Source organism: Ranitomeya imitator, chromosome 6 (genome assembly GCF_032444005.1).
Source record: "Ranitomeya imitator isolate aRanImi1 chromosome 6, aRanImi1.pri, whole genome shotgun sequence".
In the NCBI taxonomy this organism is placed as follows: Eukaryota; Metazoa; Chordata; class Amphibia; order Anura; family Dendrobatidae; genus Ranitomeya; species Ranitomeya imitator.
The window spans coordinates 315,585,786-315,606,544 of NC_091287.1; the positions used below are offsets into that span (position 1 = coordinate 315,585,786).

Genomic DNA, 20,759 nt, shown 5'->3' on the forward strand with positions numbered 1-20,759 from the left:
TTGAGATTCTTAAGGGTATGTGCACACGTTGCAGATTCGTGTGCGTATTTTTCCTCGCAGAATCTGAAAAATCCGCCCTGCGTTTTACCTGTGGATTAACTGCGGATTACTTGTGGATTTACAGCGGATTTTGTGCGGTTTTCACATTCGGTTTTACACCTACGGATTCAAATTATGGAGCAGCTGAATTTATGCAGGCATAGAAGGTGTTTGTATGTCATTTGGTTAGTCATATATAGATCTTCATTTTATCTCGATCACATCCATATTGTGAGTAAATGTGTTGTATGAGGTTTATGTAATAGATTAAGGAAACACGATCATTGCAGTTGGATGCAAAATACACTTTTTTACCTTTATTGAAAGAACTGTGTGCACCAATGTGCATTTCCACAATTAGTAATATATATTTGAATAGAGAATAGTAACCATTCAGATAAAATGACAGTAAAACTAAAACATAACGTACATTATGCACAAGTCAAAAGGTAGATTATAGATCAAATACAGAATTTTTTTTTTTTTAAAGTTAGCTTTTTTCCAAAACACAGCACAACACTTCACCGAAGTATGTGGTGTCAAAACCCTGTCCCATTTACATCAATAGGGCAGAGCTACACTACCAGACATAACTTAGGGCCACAGATGTAATGCTGCTTTATGGAAGAAAGACAGGTTTTCCTAATTCCATAATTTTAAATACATATCTTTATGGAGAGTGCACCTTAACGTGAAAAAGAATTGTGCCTGTAGAATTATCTTTGATAAAGAACAAAAATGGATGATCAGCTTTAAATGTACTAGGTGGAAGTAGAGACTTTGGGACAATGACAGCACCAGTTCCAGCAGCAGCCTTTGTGCCTTCTTCATTAACTTCAATAAAGCATTTATGACACACTTGGGACACATATAAGCCTATGTCAGATATGCCAGATAGATTTGCCTTCTGTTGACTGAAGACATCCACCATTCCCATATTTTTTAAATATGGAACTAAATCATAGCCTAGCTCTATCGTGAGTCGTGGTAGTTGTATGTCTACTCTTGTTAGGTGCAAATTTTTGTCGTCTGTCCACTTCATTAAAGATTCAGCTGTGATTTGGTCTTCAATCTAAGGCAAAAATACCAAAGTAAATGGGTTAAAATAGTATTAATGGAGAGAATTTAACTAAAAGTGTGAGAGCACATGGTAGGTAGAGGAAGCTCAGTCTTATCTGACCTTCTCTATGGAAACAATGAAATCTGGGTCAAATCCTAACCGACGACAACCCATTCTTGTCTAATCAGTTTTTGCTTTCCCTCCTTTTTTTGAGGATTGACCACAGGTTCTCAATGTGACTGAGATCTAGAAAATGTCATCACTATGGACTCAAAATTTCAATGTTTTGTTCACCAAACCGTGTCGTGATCACTTTTGCTTTGTGACATGGTGCTCCATCATGCTGGAGAAACATTGTTCAACACCAAATTGCTACTGGATCATTAGGAGAAGTTGCTTTTGGAGGCTGTTCAGATACCATTCTTTATTCATGGCAGTGTTATTAGGCAAATTATAACAGAGCTATAGAATGAAAATAACCCCATATATGAATTTTCTCAGGTTGCTTTACTGTTGGTATGACACAGGACTCATGGTAGTGGTCACATTTTCTTCTCCAATCATTCTTCCAGATGTCCCAAACAATCTAAAGGGGCTTCATCAGAAAAAAATAACTTTAGTTCAGTCATCTGCAGTCCAATATCTATACCTCATGCAGTTTTTAGGAAGCATAGGGATTGGATTGTAGAGGCCTGGAAGAATATTTGAAGAATGAAGCAAAATTAGTGAAAACCAAAATTTTTGTCAGTCTCAAAACTTTTGATTCTATGGCCCAGATATATAACTTATATATATTTACGGTAAGAAAAAAAAAATCCAAAAGCCCATTACAGTCTTATTCAAGTAGTAAAGGACTATTTATAGATAGTTGTGTTGTGTAAGACACAACCATTAAAAATGGATAGATTCCAGTTGCTGCAGCTTCCAGGGAGTTGTGTGTGAGATTTGTCTAGGGCAATGGAAGTATCCTGCCCTGCTGGATAAATGTCTAGCTACAATAGGATATGGAATGTCAACGCGTTTCAGAATCACGCCGACTTGTTGTTCAGGACAACCATAAAATTGGTTGTTCTGAAGAAGGAGTCAGAGTACTTAAGAAACGCATTGACCTAAACGAACATTCCATATCCTATCATGGCTTTTCATTTATCCAGCAGCGCAGGATACTTCCATTGCCTGTGACAAATCTTATTTATGTTTATATTTTTTAAGAGAGACATTTTCACAGTTTTGTAGACTTTGTTCTGTCGACTTCGGGACTAAGTATTTTAGTATTCTTTGCCGACTGTAGTGCTTCTTAGGTGTTTTGAATACTATAAAGTGTTTTCTGCTTGCCAAATAGCATAACATTTTCCAAGTAGTTTCTTAAAGGGAACCTGTCATGTCCTTTTTCGATATTAAACTGGCCCCGATGTCTTGTTAGTCATGCAATATATATCACTACCATGGTCTTCTCATGCAAAACTACCCACTATTTCTGTAAAAGAAACACTTTTTATCCTTAGGTGATACCTTCTTTTTCTGTCCTAGGAATGGCGCTTTCTATCCTTCAACTCATGGTCCTCTTCAAATTATTCATGCCAATCGCAGCCTGATTGATTCCTTGGACTGTCTCAATATCACAGCAATTGCCCAGTATATCCCGGTCTTTCCAACTGAATCTGGGTGTATGTCTCCAGCTTTATTTCATATCTGTGCATGCTCCAGAGCCATGTTGAGTAAGTGGTTAGGTGATGTATCCATTGTAAGCGGGCACTCTATGGGCGGCACCCTGTTCTTGTGCGTAAGTGTGAGATTTATTGGGCAATTGGCATGACATCAGGGCAGTCCAGGCAATCAGGCTGCGATAGGCATGAATAATTTTAAGAGGACCATGAATGGAAGAATAGAGAGCACCACCACTATGACTGAAAAAGAAGGGATGTGATGCAATTGCCTAAGGATAAGAAGTGTTTTTATAGATAAACTAGATGGTGGCCCGATTCTAACGCATCGGTTATTCTAGAATATGCATGTCCACGTAGTATATTGCCCAGCCACTTAGTATATTGCCGAGCCACATAGTATATTGCCCAGCCACGTAGTATATTGCCCAGCCACGTAGTATATTGCCCAGTGACGTAGTATATTGGTCAGCCACATAGTATATTGTCCAGTCACGTAGTATATTGCGCAGCCCACGTAGTATATTACCCAGCCACGTAGTATATTGCCCAGCCACGTAGTATATTGTCCAGTGAAGTAGTATATTGCACAGCCACATAGTATATTGCCCAACCACGTAGTATATTGCCCAGCCACATAGTATATTGCCCAGCCACGTAGTATATTGCCCAGCCACGTAGTATATTGCCCAGTCACGTAGTATATTGTCCAGCCATGTAGTATATTGCCCAGACACGTAGTATATTGCCCAGTGACGTAGTATATTGCCCAGTGACGTAGTATATTGCCCAGTGACGTAGTATATTGCCTAGCCACGTAGTATATTGCCCAGCCACGTAGTATATTGCCCAGTTACGTAGTATATTGCCCAGTCACGTAGTATATTGCCCAGTCACGTAGCATATTGCCCAGCCACGTAGTATATTGCCCAGTTACGTAGTATATTGCCTAGTGACGTAGTATATTGCGCAGCCACGTAGTATATTGGCCAGTTACGTAGCATATTGCCCAGTCACATAGTATATTGCGCAGCAGCGTAGTATATTGCCCAGTTGCGTAGTATATTGCCCAGCCACGTAGTATATTGCCCAGTTACGTAGTATATTGCCCAGTTACGTAGTATATTGCCCAGTTACGTAGTATATTGCCCAGTGACATAGTATATTGCACAGCGACGTAGTATGCAGCACAGAGCCACGTAGTATATTGGCCAGTAACGTAGTATATTGCCCAGTGACTTAGTATATTGCCGAGTGACATAGTATACAGAACAGAGCCACATAGTATATTGCACAGCGAAGTAGTATACAGCACAGAGCCACGTAGTATATTGCACAGCGAAGTAGTATACAGCACAGAGCCACGTAGTATATTGGCCAGTCACGTAGTATATTGCCCAGCTACGTAGTATATTGCCCAGCCAGGTTTGTCACAGGTGAAAAAAAAACCAAAAAAACATATACTCACCTTTTCGAAGGCCCGTTGTAGTGCACGGCAGCTTGCGGTCCTAGGCTTGGTATCACAGCGCAGGACCTGTGATGATGTCGCGGTCACATGGCCGTGACGTCATGGCAGGTCCTTGTTGCGCAGGGCCTGTGATGACGTCGCGGTCACATGACCATGACGTCATGGCAGGTCCTTCTGCCATACCACCTTTGCCACCGGAAACTGCAGCGGAAGATGGCGGCCGGCGGGAGCAGCTCAGCATACAACGGAGGGTGAGTATAGCAGGTTTTTTGTTTTTTTTAAAATTATTTTTAACATTACTTTTTTACTATTGCTGCCACATAGGCAGCATCAATAGTAAAAGGCTGGGGACACACAGGGTTAATAGCGGTAGTAACGGAGTGCGTTACCTGCGGCATAACGCGGTCTGTTACCGCCAGCATTAACCCTGTGTTAGTGTGGTGACCGGAGGGGAGTATGCAGGCGACAGGCACTGACTGCGGGGAGTAAGGAGCGGCCATTTTCTTCCAGACTGTGCCCGTCGCTGATTGGTCGCGGCAGCCATGACAGGCAGCTGGCGAGACCAATCAGCGAATGAATAACTGTGACAGAAGGACAGACAGACAGACAGACGGAAGTGACCCTTAGACAATTATATACATAAATAGTGGGAAGCTTTTCTTCAGAGGACTATGTAAATGATGCACATTGCATCACTAACAAGACACTGGTGGAAGTTTAATATAAAAAGAGGACGTGACATCAAGTTTATTGACCATTTACATTAAAGCATAATGATTTGCAGTATATATATTTTATAATATTCATATGTATGTCATGATATATTTTGATATTCATGTGTAAACATGCACTTTAAAATTTTTTTAAAGGAAAAGTAGTTCGAAATATAAATATTTAATATATTTTTTTCACATTTTATAAAATAGTAGGTAATAACACATATCTCCTCCCTGAAATAGGGACATGAAATAGATTATTTTCAATAATAAGCCATCTCACCATTTGTAGGCCACCAACTTCATTTGGGAGAAGTATGAACATAGATTGCTCTCCAGACCCATAGGGTATTTCAATAACTTGCGCATCAATCTCCTCGATTGCACCTAAATTAAATCTTTCAGTTTGGCTCATCATTGGAACTGATATTTCTGACTCCTAAAAATAACAGGAGACATTTGTTACCAAATGAAGCTTTCTTTTAATGAAACTTCAGATGGTATGAATATGAAAGGATTAAAGAAAATCAATAATATCATAACCTTTTACAATAATAATTAATAATATTAATTTTTATTTATATAGCGCCAACATATTCCGCAGCACTTTACAATTAAATGGGGACATGTACAGACAATAAATTCAATACAAGTTAAGACAATTTAAACAGTGACATTAGGAGTGAGGTCCCTGCTCGCAAGCTTACAATCTACAAGGAAATGGGGGGACACAATAGGTGAAAAGTGCTTGTTATTTCAGGTCTGGCAATTTTAATAAATAGGGATTTTCATATAAAGCTGCAGGATCCAATCATCATTTAAGTGCAATAGTCAAGTATCAAGTGCAGTTATCGTGTGCATGGAGGGTGTGGAGACAGATGAATAGTAGGGTCCAAATTCAGAGTAATATTGGGAGGGAGGGAAAGAGGGAACAGGGCAAAGTTAGTTTACTGAGTAGTTAATGTGGTAGACTTGTTTGAAAAGATAGGTTTTCAAAGCGCGCTTGAATAGGTCGGGGCTAGGTATCAGTCTGATCGTCTGGGGAAGTGCATTCCAGAGCTGGTGCAGCATGAGAGAAGTCTTGGAGACAGAGGTGCGAAGTTCGGATTACGAGGGATGTTAGTCTTAGGTAATTTGTAGAACGGAGGGCATGTGTAGGGTGATAGACAGAGATGAGAGAGGAGATATTGTAAGGAGGTTGCTGCCCCTGCTCCTTACCTGGAACCACTTAGTCAGACAGCTGGGTTGTCGGGGGGAAGACTTTCTGCTCTGGACACTAGGGACCATGTGACGCCTGGGGCAGGGAGGAAGAGACGGGGGTGTGGTCAGAAAAGTGCGGGAGAGCAGAGCGCGCCAAAGAGAGGGGACAGCTGCACAGAGAGAGGGCAGGCTGCAGCGTCGCGCTCCCCATGACAGAGTGCTCCCCGTGAGGGCACTAAGGCTGGAGTGAGAGTGGGGACTTGGAAGCCTCCATAATCTGAGAAGACTCTTCCCCTGACAGTGCAGAGACAGTGACTCGAGTGCAGCCCTGGTGACCGCAGCCCTGGTGACCGCAGTGACAAGCAAAGATCCCTGAGTGTGATAAGTAACTGCCCAGTGTGTGTGAGACATCGTTACTACAGAGAAGCTGCCAGGCTCACAGAGACTCCTGCAGCAGTGACAGACGAGACTGTGCTACTTCCTGATTTCAGTTTCACATTCAACAGAAAAGTCTTAACCCCAGAGTTTCCAGGAAACAGAAAAGATACTTCTGCTGTGAATTCTGCTCTTGGGTTCACTCCAGTGGTTGTAGGTGGGAATGCAGTTGTCTCTGAGTCGCAGTCCTGGCCAGGTGTATCTGCTGATTACAATTCTGACTGGGATATTTAGGTGTGCAGGATTCATTAGCCATTCCCAGTTGTCAATGTTCCTTGTGAAGTGTTGGATCACTTTCTAGCTTCTCCTGCTAGCTGCCAAATTCAGCAAAGATAAGTGTTTGGTTTTTTGTGTCTGTGGCACACTGCTGTGTGCTTGTTTTTGTTTGTATTCCTGCTCTGATTGTAGGATTCGCTGGAGTTGCAGATATACGCTCCTACATCTTCAGTTAGATGTAGGAAGTTTTTGTATATTCTGCTGTGGATATTTTTGAAGGGTTTTAATACTGACCGCACAGAACTCTGTCCTATCCTGTCCTATTTAGCTAGAGTGGCCTCCTGTGCTAAATCCTGTTTTTCTGCCTGTGTATGTTTTTTTCCTCTCCGACTCACCGCCAATATTTGTGGGGGGGCTGTCTATCCTTTGGGGATCTGCTCTGAGGCAAGATAGTATTCCTATTTCCATCTTTAGGGGTATTTAGTCCTCCGGCTGTGACGAGGTGTCTAGGATGTTAGGTACATTCCACGGCTACTTCTAGTTGTGGTGTTAAGTTCAGGATTGCGGTCAGTATAGTGACCACCTTCTCCAGTGAAAGTTCTCATGCTGCTCCAAGGTCACCGGATCATAACAGACTTCTATTCCCTGGTCTCCGCAGTATCAGTACAGAGACTGTGATTCTTAGTGAGAGACTTAACAGTGCGGAGCCCCTGATTCCTGGCTGTGCTGTGAAAGCTAAAGACTGCATCTTGTGAGTACATGAAAGCGGACTCTGCTGGTGACTGTACCCATGCTGGAATTAGGACCCTCCAGTCAGGACCTCCCTGGACTGATAAGTCACAAGAACACTTGTTAACCCTTTTGTTCTCGCTTAACTGTTTACTGTTTGATTTACCTCTATTAACCCCCTGTTTACTCCCTGCGAGGAGAATCTTACTCCTGTTAATAAATTCCCCTCAACAGTTGGTCTGTCTGTTCCATGGTGACATACGCAACCCTGCACTCTATTACAATATAAGGCAGTGCAGAACTGTGGAGAGCTTTGTGGGTGAAAGATGAGTTTATACTGGACCCCGTAGCGAATGGGTAGCCAGTGTAATGACTGGCACAAGATGGAGGCATCGGTGAAGCAGCTGGACAGAAATATGACCCTGGCTGCCGCATTCAAGATGGATTGTAGAGGAGAAAGTTTGGTAAGAGGGAGACCGATCAGAAGAGAGTTGCAGTAGTCCAGACGAGAATGAATAAGAGCGACAGTAAGAGTCTTAGCAGTTTCAAAGGTGAGAAAAGGTCGGATTCTGGAGATATTTTTAAAATGCAGGTGACAAGAGCAAGTGAGTGATCGGATATAGATAGTAAAGGAAAGTTTGGTGTCGAATATGACCCCAAGACAGCGGGCATGCTGCTTGGGAGTTATGGTTGAACCCTCCAGGGTAATTTCGATCTTGGGTAGAGTGAGATTACTTGAAGGGAGAAATACAAGGAGTTCCATTTTGGAGAAATTTAGTTTCAGATAGGGAGGACATGATGTTAGAGACAGCAGACAGACAATTCTTGGTATTTTGAATTAGGGTAGGGGTGATGTCAGAGGAAGAAATGTATAATTGGGTGTCGTCAGCATAGAGATGATACTGGAACCCAAATCTGCTGATTTGGGGGGCCTAGGACTGAGCCTTGCGGAACTCCGATAGTAAGGGGACGAAAAGAGGAAGAGGAGCCAGCAAAAGCGACAGTGAAGGAGCGGTCAGAGAGGTAGGAGGAGAACCAGGAGAGGGCTGTGTCCTTGAGGCCTAAAGAGCGGAGCATAGTGAGGAGGAGCTGGTGATCCACAGTGTCAAATGCAGCAGAGAGATCCAGGAGAATCAGCAGCGAGCAATGACCTTTGGATTTAGCTGTTATTAGATCATTAGAGACTTTAGTGAGGGCAGTTTCAGTGGAGTGTAAAGAGCGAAAACCAGATTGTAAGGGGTCAAGAAGAAAGTTATCCGAGGGATAGCGGATTAGACGAGAGTGGACCAAGTGTTCCAGGAGTTTAGAGATGAAGGAAAGGTTAGAGACAGGTCTGTAGTTAGCAGTGCAGTTCTGGTCCAGGGATGGCTTTTTAAGAAAAGGGGTTATGATTACGTGTTTAAATGAGGAGAGGAAGATACCTGAAGAAAGATAGAGGTTAAATATTTTAGTCAAGTGAGTGGTGACCACTGGTGAAAGAGACTGCAGGAGAGGTGAAGGAATGGGGTCACTGTTGCAGGGAGATTATTTTTTCTTTTCATTGCTGGCTATGAAAAACTTATGCACCTTACCTGTCTCCTGCCCAACTGCCATTGTCTAACTGTCAAGCACTTTATACTGTTGCACTTAATATCTGTTGCGCGTGACCCACGCGCGTACTATCCCAGCCAGAATAAATATATATGAAAAGAAATGACTGCTAGCATCAAGCACCAAATGGCCACAATCAGCAATTAACCAATTAGCATAAGGCCAGAGCAGGCATTACTATGCAGGGTAAGCAACCAATGCTGAACAAGGCAATGAAACAGTGGGGAAAAAAATAGCTTTAAATACTTCAAAGCAGAAACCAAAAAGAGAAAAAAAAAAACAACAACACAGGAGTGATGGATTAAATGCCATGAAAAAAAGCTTGCTAGATCACTATCTAGCTTGCTTGCTGCTCTACTTCTAAAGCAGATAGATGAAGCTGCAACCCATAATGAGGTCCTGGTTATGGGGGACTTTAACTACCCGGATATTAACTGGGAAACAGAAACCTGTGAAACCCATAAAGGCAACAGGTTTCTGCTAATAACCAAGAAAAATTATCTTTCACAATTGGTGCAGAATCCAACCAGAGGAGCAGCACTTTTAGACCTAATACTATCTAATAGACCTGACAGAATAACAAATCTGCAGGTGGTTGGGCATTTAGGAAATAGCGACCACAATATTGTGCAGTTTCACCTGTCTTTCACTAGGGGGACTTGTCAGGGAGTCACAAAAACATTGAACTTTAGGAAGGCAAAGTTTGAACAGCTTAGAGATGCCCTTAATCTGGTAGACTGGGACAATATCCTCAGAAATGAGAATACAGATAATAAATGGAAAATGTTTAAGAACATCCTAAATAGGCAGTGTAAGCGGTTTATACCTTGTGGGAATAAAAGGACTAGAAATAGGAAAAACCCAATGTGGCTAAACAAAGAAGTAAGACAGGCAATTAACAGTAAAAAGAAAGCATTTGCACTACTAAAGCAGGATGGCACCATTGAAGCTCTAAAAAACTATAGGGAGAAAAATACTTTATCTAAAAAACTAATTAAAGCTGCCAAAAAGGAAACAGAGAAGCACATTGCTAAGGAGAGTAAAACTAATCCCAAACTGTTCTTCAACTATATCAATAGTAAAAGAATAAAAACTGAAAATGTAGGCCCCTTAAAAAATAGTGAGGAAAGAATGGTTGTAGATGACGAGGAAAAAGCTAACATATTAAACACCTTCTTCTCCACGGTATTCACGGTGGAAAATGAAATGCTAGGTGAAATCCCAAGAAACAATGAAAACCCTATATTAAGGGTCACCAATCTAACCCAAGAAGAGGTGCGAAACCGGCTAAATAAGATTAAAATAGATAAATCTCCGGGTCCGGATGGCATACACCCACGAGTACTAAGAGAACTAAGTAATGTAATAGATAAACCATTATTTCTTATTTTTAGGGACTCTATAGAGACAGGGTCTGTTCCGCAGGATTGGCGCATAGCAAATGTGGTGCCAATATTCAAAAAGGGCTCTAAAAGTGAACCTGGAAATTATAGGCCAGTAAGTCTAACCTCTATTGTTGGTAAAATATTTGAAGGGTTTCTGAGGGATGTTATTCTGGATTATCTCAATGAGAATAACTGTTTAACTCCATATCAGCATGGGTTTATGAGAAATCGCTCCTGTCAAACCAATCTAATCAGTTTTTATGAAGAGGTAAGCTATAGGCTGGACCACGGTGAGTCATTGGACGTGGTATATCTCGATTTTTCCAAAGCGTTTGATACCGTGCCGCACAAGAGGTTGGTACACAAAATGAGAATGCTTGGTCTGGGGGAAAATGTGTGTAAATGGGTTAGTAACTGGCTTAGTGATAGAAAGCAGAGGGTGGTTATAAATGGTATAGTCTCTAACTGGGTCGCTGTGACCAGTGGGGTACCGCAGGGGTCAGTATTGGGACCTGTTCTCTTCAACATATTCATTAATGATCTGGTAGAAGGTTTACACAGTAAAATATCGATATTTGCAGATGATACAAAACTATGTAAAGCAGTTAATACAAGAGAAGATAGTATTCTGCTACAGATGGATCTGGATAAGTTGGAAACTTGGGCTGAAAGGTGGCAGATGAGGTTTAACAATGATAAATGTAAGGTTATACACATGGGAAGAGGGAATCAATATCACCATTACACACTGAACGGGAAACCACTGGGTAAATCTGACAGGGAGAAGGACTTGGGGATCCTAGTTAATGATAAACTTACCTGGAGCAGCCAGTGCCAGGCAGCAGCTGCCAAGGCAAACAGGATCATGGGGTGCATTAAAAGAGGTCTGGATACACATGATGAGAGCATTATACTGCCTCTGTACAAATCCCTAGTTAGACCGCACATGGAGTACTGTGTCCAGTTTTGGGCACCGGTGCTCAGGAAGGATATAATGGAACTAGAGAGAGTACAAAGGAGGGCAACAAAATTAATAAAGGGGATGGGAGAACTACAATACCCAGATAGATTAGCGAAATTAGGATTATTTAGTCTAGAAAAAAGACGACTGAGGGGCGATCTAATAACCATGTATAAGTATATAAGGGGACAATACAAATATCTCGCTGAGGATCTGTTTATACCAAGGAAGGTGACGGGCACAAGGGGGCATTCTTTGCGTCTGGAGGAGAGAAGGTTTTTCCACCAACATAGAAGAGGATTCTTTACTGTTAGGGCAGTGAGAATCTGGAATTGCTTGCCTGAGGAGGTGGTGATGGCGAACTCAGTCGAGGGGTTCAAGAGAGGCCTGGATGTCTTCCTGGAGCAGAACAATATTGTATCATACAATTATTAGGTTCTGTAGAAGGACGTAGATCTGGGTATTTATTATGATGGAATATAGGCTGAACTGGATGGACAAATGTCTTTTTTCGGCCTTACTAACTATGTTACTATGTTACTATGTTAGATAATAAATCTGATATTGTTTTAATCTACTGTTTTATTATCATGATAGGGTAATGAAAAATAAAATTAAATATCAAAATAAAAATAACATTGATGTAGTAACATAGTAACATAGTTATTAAGGTTGAAGGAAGTTGAAGGTCAACCCATAGCCCAACCTACATGCCCTAACATGTAATATGTAATATTCCAAATCTGTCTCAAAATAACAGTGCATTGTAGCTATTAAATACACTTCTTATATAAAGGAATCCCATTTTTTAAAGGGAACCTGTAAGGTCAGATAATGTTATTAACCGACAGATATAGAGTTATTTGCAGGTTATTAATGTTATGAAGATCCCTGGCCACCATATTGAAAGGGCTGCACTCGAGAAAAAATTAACTTTATTTTTCCTGGGAGCCACAGGAAAAACCTGTAAGGTCAGATAATGTTATTAACCGACAGATATAGAGTTATTTGCAGGTTATTAATGTTATGAAGATCCCTGGCCACCATATTGAAAGGGCTGCACTCGAGAAAAAATTAACTTTATTTTTCCTGGGAGCCACAGGCTTTCAGTCATACACGCGTGCCATTGAGATTAAGTCACCACTCACGGCATTGTGAGCGTCGACTGTAAGCACTTCCTGGAATTTTGCCTGAAATCCGGCTCTGTAGTGGCTGTTAGAGTGCCAGTGAGTGCTTACAGTTGCCACTCACAGTATAGTGAGCAGTGACTGTAGCCGCGCTGTCATACCTACTATATATGACTTAAAGCTGGTGGCTCCTGGAAAAAATAAAGTCCATTTTCTCCTTGGTGCTGCACTTCAGTACTGTGGCAGGACAGATTCATAATGATATTAACATGGAGATTAACCATATATCTTCAGGTTAATAGCATTAATTCATCAATTAGGATCCCTTTAATATATATCCAAGATTTAAGATTGATCTAAGCAATTGTCTCAACCTTTTTTTCCTACTAAAGCCTAATTAGCTAGAATGGTGATGCCAGGAGCAAAATTTAAAACTGACCTGAATTTAACTCTTGTCTTTTGAACCCACAATAGCATTAAAAGGAATATGTCAGTAGGATCAATTCTCATAAGCCGTCTATATGGGCACGCAGGTCATAGGAAGCTGAATAAAAAGATACCTTGATATCTGCAATCTGATGCCTAATTCAAGAGAAATCCACGTTTTTCTTATATGTAAATGAGCTAATACAGACCATGCAAATATTGATCTGCATAAGAATCTACATCCAGAGCTAATTGTAAATAAAATTGGGCATTACTACCAGTATGATAGGTAATGGCCATTCTCTGCTCTCCTGATTTCATTACAGAGCTGTGTGTGATTATACCTGACATATCTGCAAGTTCCTCTCAGCTTCAGCTTCTAGCTCACAGGCATGTTTCAATATTGTTGCAACACAGCAGAGCTGTGAGAGCTGCAGCCAGGGCCACCATCAGGACATTACTGCCCTTACTACTGTATGGGGACCATTGATAAGATCCATAAAGGGGGCCCGAACACTCTGGCAGCCCAGTCCGCTCGGACCCCCCTCTCTTTGCTTCTTCTCATGATTGGCCCCCACCTAGACATTTTTTTTTCTAGGCAAGCTGCCGAACGCCTGATGCATAACAACAATATGGTGACATCTACAGTGTTGTTAATGCATCTGGCGAATGGAAATGGGCATTGTACCTTTAAGATGCGGCCGGCCCGGGTGCATTATGGTCCTGACGTCACACGCACACGCTGCTCGCACTTTCTTATTCCAGAGAGCAGCGTGCGATGTGCCACGTGTGGACGGCAAATGAGCAGGCGGAGGCAGAGGGTGGACCAGAGGTGGCAGGAGGACTGATGGAACAGGCTGATGCGGCAGGAGGACCGGATGAGCAGGGTGAGGCAGTAGGTGGACGAGCAGGGTGAGCCTCTCCAGTGAAAAGTGGCTTCAGCTGGCTCATCATGGCTGCATCTGGTAGCGTGTGTGTGGCTGATGAGGGAAGGCGAGTGGTCACTGGGGGCCCACATCCAACAGGGCCCAGGGCTCCTGGGCCCTGTTGGACATGGGCCCCCAGTCACCACTAGCCTCCCCCTGGGCAGGGGGAGACTAGTGGTGACTGGGGGCACGCATCCAACAGGACACGGGGGCAAGTTGGATGACATGGGGGCAGGATAGGAGACACGGGGCAGGAAGGGAGATACGGGGGCACAATGCAAACACATGGGGCAGAATGTGGACATGGGCAGAATGGAGACCTGGAGCAGAATGGAGACCTGGAGCAGAATGGAGACCTGGAGCAGAATGGAGACCTGGAGCAGAATGGAGACCTGGGGCAGAATGGAGACCTGGGGCAGGATGGGAGACAAAGGGACAGGATGGGAGACATGGGTCAGGATCGGAGACACAGGGGCAGGATGTAAACAGATGGTGCAGAATGGAGACAAGGGGGCAGGATGTAATCACATGGGGCAGGATGGAGACATGGGGCAGGATAGAGACACGGGGGCAGGATGGAGACATGGGGGCAGGATGGAGACAAATGGGGCAGGATGGAGACAGATGGTGCAGGGTCATGATGCAGGATGAAGACAGATGGGGCAGGATCATGGGTCAGGATCTTGGAACAGATGGGTCAGGATCATGGGACAGATGGGGCAGGATCATGTGACAGATGGGGCAGGATGGGGAGATCATATGGGGGCAGAATGGATACTCATGAGTGCAGGATGGTAATACATATGGCTGGAGCCAGAAATGAGATACACGGGGCCAGGATGGGGGATATTATTACCATAGGAGCTAATTAAGGGATATTATTACTGCAGTGATGGATTTATTTTATTTGTTTGAGGATACTGGTTTAAATGGGGGGGTGGCGGTCCTGTTATTGAGCAGAGCGACACTATTTGTTGCCTTTTTTTCTTCACCTGTGGTAGTGTAGAAGTTGGGAAAAATTAAGTAATGTGTTCTGCAAGCAGAGCTCTAGATAACTGTGTTATTTCTTGCAGAGATGAGCTCTGGCTGCAAGACGTGATGGCGGTCTGTGATGGATGAAGATGAAAAAACAAAGATGAAGGAATTCACCTAGAGACATCACTGGTGAGTCAGTGTGTTACCTGTACACTGACACTATACACAATATACAGAGTTCCTGTGTACAATGTCACCAGTGATCACTGTATTACCTGTACACTGACACAACATACTAAGCATAGATCTCCTGTGGCACTTATGGTGATAGTATTGTTTTTTTTTTAGTAATGATCAGCATTCAGTCACCATGTGGTGGTAATATGTGGTCTAGTCTTGGCGTGGTGGTATTTGTTCCTTGTATGTGGTACAATAGGTCACTATGTGGTGATAATATTGTGTCTGGTCATTGTGTGGTGGTATTTGTCCCTTTGGATGTGATATTATTGGTCATTTTAAAAATTGAAAAATAAATAAAAATATACCTAAATTGTTTTGGATATGTTAACAAATTTTTAATAGGTTAGAGTAGAGTAAAGCTCTGCTAAAAGAGTCTACCTTGTTGTGGTGGCAGATTAAAAAAATATTTTGGCCAAAACAAGAGCTGCTGGCTATATGTGTGATCTGGTGATGGGAACTGTTAATGTGTGATTGGTGAGAAGTTGAGTTTTTTAAAGAGAGCGCGGTGGGACTGTGGACAGTTTGAGGGGTGGAAGCGGGCCTGGGGTAGAGCCTGTGCAGTGTCTCAAGGGGGCCCCCAAAATTTTGCCAGTATGGTGCCCCAAAATTCCTAGGGGCAGCCCTGGCTGCAGCTGACAACATGTTTGTTATGAGACAAAATTCAGTTCTACTGTTCTGTGTTAGTAACATGTTTCACACTGGTAACCCTTCCTTTCATTTGAAATAATCTTTGGAGGCATATTCTCATGCAGATCAGTGTCTGGTCTATAGCCTGGAACAGCCATTTACATGTAAGTCAAACATGGATATTTCTGGAATAAGACATTGGATTGCAGATATCAACGTATAATTTTATTCAGCTTCCTTTCACTTGCATGTCCATATAGATGGTTCAGGAGGGTTGATCCTTCTGACAGATTACCCTTAAAACAATAAAAAGTGGTATAAATTATGTTGCTTAACCTTCGTCAGGCTGCATAATTTTACAACGTTAGGCTGCAGAGGTACAATTGTACCTTCATATATACCTCCACTGTGATATTTGGCCAATATATTCTGGACCCAAACTGCAGAGATGTCACGAAATTTCAGCCCTCTACGGCTTTTCTAAAAAAAGTTATTGCAATTTTAAAAAACGGAATAGTTACAATCGTACCTAGTCAGCCGTACGAAGGTTAAAGGTGTTATTCACTTTTGAACAACTTAAGAACAATGCCATGAATTTTCTTTATGCACTATTCTGTACTGAGCATTTTACAAATGATATTTTTCTATAAAGTCAAACTTGTACACACGTGGTCAAAATTGTTGCTACCCCTCGTTTAATGACAGAAAAACCCACAATGGTCACATAAATAACTTGAATTTGATGAAAGTAGTAATAAATAAAAAATCTATGAAAATGGACAAATGAAAGTCAGACATTGCTTTTCAACCATGCTTCCACAGAATGAAAAAAAAATAAAACTCATTAAACTGGCCTCGATAGAAATGATGGTACCCTTAACTTAATATTTTGTTGCAGAACCTTTTGAGGCAATCCCTGCAATCAAACGATTCCTGTAACTGTCAATGAGACTTCTGCACCTCTCAACAGTTATTTTGGCCCACTCCTCAAGAGCAAACTGCTCCAGTTGTCTCGTGTTTGAAGATTGCCTTTTCCAGACGGCATGTTTCAGCTCTTTCTAAAGATGCTCAATGGGATTTAGGTCAGGGCTTATAGACGGCCATTTCAGAATAGTCCAATGATTTCCTCTTAGCCATTCTTGGGTGTTTACTCACCTTCCTGCGGCCCCCGGATCCAGGCCAGGCATTTAGTGATGCTCCTCATGACGCTCCATTCCCTGTAATGCCTTGCGGTAATAACCCGTGATGATGTAGCTGTCTCGCGAGACCTTTACATCATCACGGGTCGTTGTCGCAATGCATTCTTTGGATCTGAACATCGCAAGGAGCGGGAAAGGCTGCCGCGGACGCTGGAAGGTGAGAATATAATGATTTTTTATTATTATTATTATTATTATTTTTAACATTATATGTTTTTACTATTGAGGCTATTGATAGCTATTGATAGGCTATCATCTATTGATGCTGTAACGGACTGCGTTACACCGCGATATGCTGCGGTGGAACGCAGTCTGTTTAACGGACTGCTAATATGCTATGTGGGTGCTTACTGGAGGGGAGTATAGACGGGGCACTGAATGGAGGGGAGTAGGGAGGGGCCAATTCACGGCCAGACTGTGCCTGTCGCTGACAGACAGACAAACAGACAAACAGACGGAAGTGGACCTTAGACGATTATATATATTGATTACTAGTGATGAGCGAATATACTTGGTACTCGAGATTTCATGAGCACGCTCGGGTGTCCTCCGAGTATTTGTAAGTGCTCGGAGATTTAGTTTTCAGCGCCGCAGCTGAATGATTTACATCTGTTAGCCAGCATAAGTACATGTGGGGGTTGCCTGGTTGCTAGGGAATCCCCACATGTGATCAAGCTGGCTAAGAGATGTAAATCATTCAGCTGCGACGCTGAAAACTAAATCTCCGAGCACTTACGAATACTCTGAGGGCACCCGAGCGTGCTCAGGAAATCTCAAGTACCGAGTATATATATATAATAATTAGTGATGACCGAGCTCATCACTAATTATTACTTTTGTCAGATTCAATTGACCATTGTGTGCTTTACTGTTATTAAACGAGGGGTACCAACAATTTTGACCACCTGTGTACATTGTGAAGAGGGTAATAATGCCAGATTCCTCTTTGTGGGAATATAAGCACTAGGCGTGTTGAAATCCAATATTCTTAAAGGGAATTTGCCAGTAAATGTGACTTTCCTAATTCGTCTATTTGCAAATGTATTAAATACCAACTCACTATTATATATATATATATTGTAAATCTGTTGCCTGAATCTTGAAAATAAAACACATATTTAGCTGTATACAATTAAGGTGGAAATCGCTATGGGCTGCAGAATTCTGCCTCATCAGGTCATTAACATTTTTGGCACCTCCCTCTCTGTTGATCGATAGGTGATATACTTCTGATATCAGGTGTTGCCAGGAAATTGTGCGGATGAGTAGATCAACTGACTCACTTTTGGGCTGATCTATGTCTGCTGTCAGACATAGATCAGCTATCAGTGCGTTTATTTCTCATTGGGCTCATTGTTTCATTTATTTGTTTATTATTATTTTTTTGGGGGGGAGGGATGCAAACATAGGCCGGGGTCACACTTGCGAGTGTGATGCGAGAAACTCGTGTGAGTCTCTTGCATCAACACCTGTCGCCGGCAATTCGGATCGGAGTGTTCAGCTGCATAGAAATACATGCAGCCACTCCGGTCCCGTCTATTGATGCGAGAGACTTGCGCGAGTTTCTCGCATCACATTCACAAGTGTGACACTGGCCTTACTTACAAACTCCATTTAAGCCTTCTTTCTCCTTTGATCTATCATTGAGGAAGAATTAGCAGTGCCCCATATAAGTTAATTAGCCAGTTGATCCACCAAAATCATTACAATGTTATTATTATATGTAAGATTAGATAAAGCTGTCTGTTTACCTTTGTTGTATAAAATGGAGCATTTTTTGTATTTTCCTCATTAAACTTTTTCTTCCACTGACCCTTAAAATAAACAGCATTTGCTAAGACTAATGAGGCTGATTTGTCCAGTGAGCCTTCAGGGAATAAGTCTTCAATTTTGCCTATAATAAAAAAAAAATAGATGTTATATGTAGCACATCTGCATATTTTCAAAAAAGGATTTTCGTCAGTGATGAGTGAGCATGCTTCTCACTTGCTACTCGATAGAGAATACGGTTACTCGCTCACCATGCTCAATTCACCGCCCTGCATGTTTGACGCCAGATTTTCAGCCACTAAACTTCTGAGGATTGCTTGCCAATCACAGTAATGCTATAGCCATATTGGCTACTGGCGTTAATGTGATTGGCCAGTGGCAAAAGCGTCGTTGTGTCTATATAAGGCACGGTGCCGCCATGTTCCTAGCATTGTACGCTGAAATAGCTTAGGAAGAGCTGAATGACAGTATGCTTGCCAGTATTTATATACCTGATTGGGCAAAACCAACAACCCTTTTTAGTGCTAATACAAATAGATTCTATTCTACTGTATAATACTGCAGTTAGCGGCATTTTAGGGAGGATTAGCTGCTGTAGTAGGAAGAGTGTATTAGGGGCACTTAGAGCAGTCTTGATTGCATAACAGTCCTTGGCATTGCTAAGTTAAAGTAAGAGCTCTTTTCAGGGCTAATGCAAATACCGTATATTCTGCTTTCTAATACTAGAGCTCATATCTGAAAAAAACTGAGGGTCAGGTGGTGTAGTAGAGATGATTGTATTAGAGACATTTTGTCAGGTTTAATTGCGCTCCATAGTTTGTTGCTGTCATGTATAAGAAATAATCCATTCACTGACAATTCAAATAGATTCTATTCTCTCCTAATAGCCCTCATATCTGAAAATAATTTTGGGTTCAGTGGCAAAATAGGGATTATCATATTACAGACATTTTTTCATGTTTGATTGCGTTACAGACTTTGTTGCTGCCACATACAAGAAAAAAATCCTTTCACGGACAATTCAAATAGACTCTATTCTGTAATAATGCCGCACGTAGCTGCATAGATAATTTAAAATGCGCAAGGTAAGGGATGGGAAAGTGGACATGCTGCTGACAGTGCTCGCAGAGTCCATGGCCGTGGTCCAGGTGCGGAAGCACAACAAACACTCTCATCCACAAGTCAAAGCTTTACTCCATTAAGTAGAGTAAAAGTGTGACACCATTGTTCTCAGCAGGGAGTCAGAGATGCTTCTGGAGCGCCCCCATGGGGCTGTGGGGGTACTCGGTACCGGGTCCTGCGGTTCACGGGGCATGTCACGGTGGCTGACCCGGTCCGTGGCCCTGGGACGTCCGTGTAAAAGGGAAAGGTCTTTAAAGGGGTATAGTTTGTGTTCGTGACACCACCTGTGGTATTCAGTCAGGGTGACCGACGCTGCTTTAAGGGGTCCGCTAGGGTAATGTTATGGCAGCTAGATGGTATACCTTCCCACAGGTGAAGTATATCCCCAGGGCTTCCCAGTGTGTAGATGGTGGATGGTGAGAGGCGCAGTGAAGAACGAGGACACAAGGTTGCAGTCTCTTTACCTTTGCAGAAGGCTTCAGCATCCACAGTCGAGAGCACCAGATCACAGGGCAAGTCCAGAGTCCCCTTGTCCAGGGGGAAATCAGTAGCCTTCCTCTAGCACTGCAGTGTTGTAGTCCCTTACTGCTAAGCTTCTCATAAGGTCCTCACAACTGTTGTAGATGTTATGTCTCTCTCTGTCCCCTGGATAGGATAGGACGAACCCGTATGACTGGTGGCTTGAGGCGGTTTATAGGGATTCTATCATGCCCCAGTCTCTAAGGGGTGCCACCTTGCCTCATGGGTGTAGGGCGGACAGGTAACGTGAAATTAGCTGTCCTGCCGGTCTCTGGAGCAAGGCATAAAGGGTCGTTGCTCCATCTGTGTTCCGGCTACAAGGATTCTGCGCCTCGGAAGGAGGCAGCCTGTGTAGGGCTGGTCCC

General features: G+C 42.6%; 1 protein-coding gene across 3 annotated transcripts in view; it reads right to left on the reverse strand.

The window, feature by feature from the left end:
* Window positions 1-323: 323 nt before the first annotated feature.
* The window catches only part of LOC138642551 (serpin B3-like), a 54,371-nt gene continuing 33,935 nt past the window's right edge, over window positions 324-20,759 (reverse strand). For all 3 annotated transcript variants that reach the window (XM_069730770.1, XM_069730771.1, XM_069730772.1), the window contains 3 exons: window positions 18,735-18,877; window positions 5,231-5,386; window positions 324-1,111 (listed from right to left, as the gene is read on the reverse strand). In XM_069730770.1, the coding sequence (XP_069586871.1) occupies window positions 710-1,111; window positions 5,231-5,386; window positions 18,735-18,877 (701 nt within the window). In that variant the 3' untranslated portion in view covers window positions 324-709. The remainder of the gene's footprint in view (window positions 1,112-5,230; window positions 5,387-18,734; window positions 18,878-20,759) is intronic.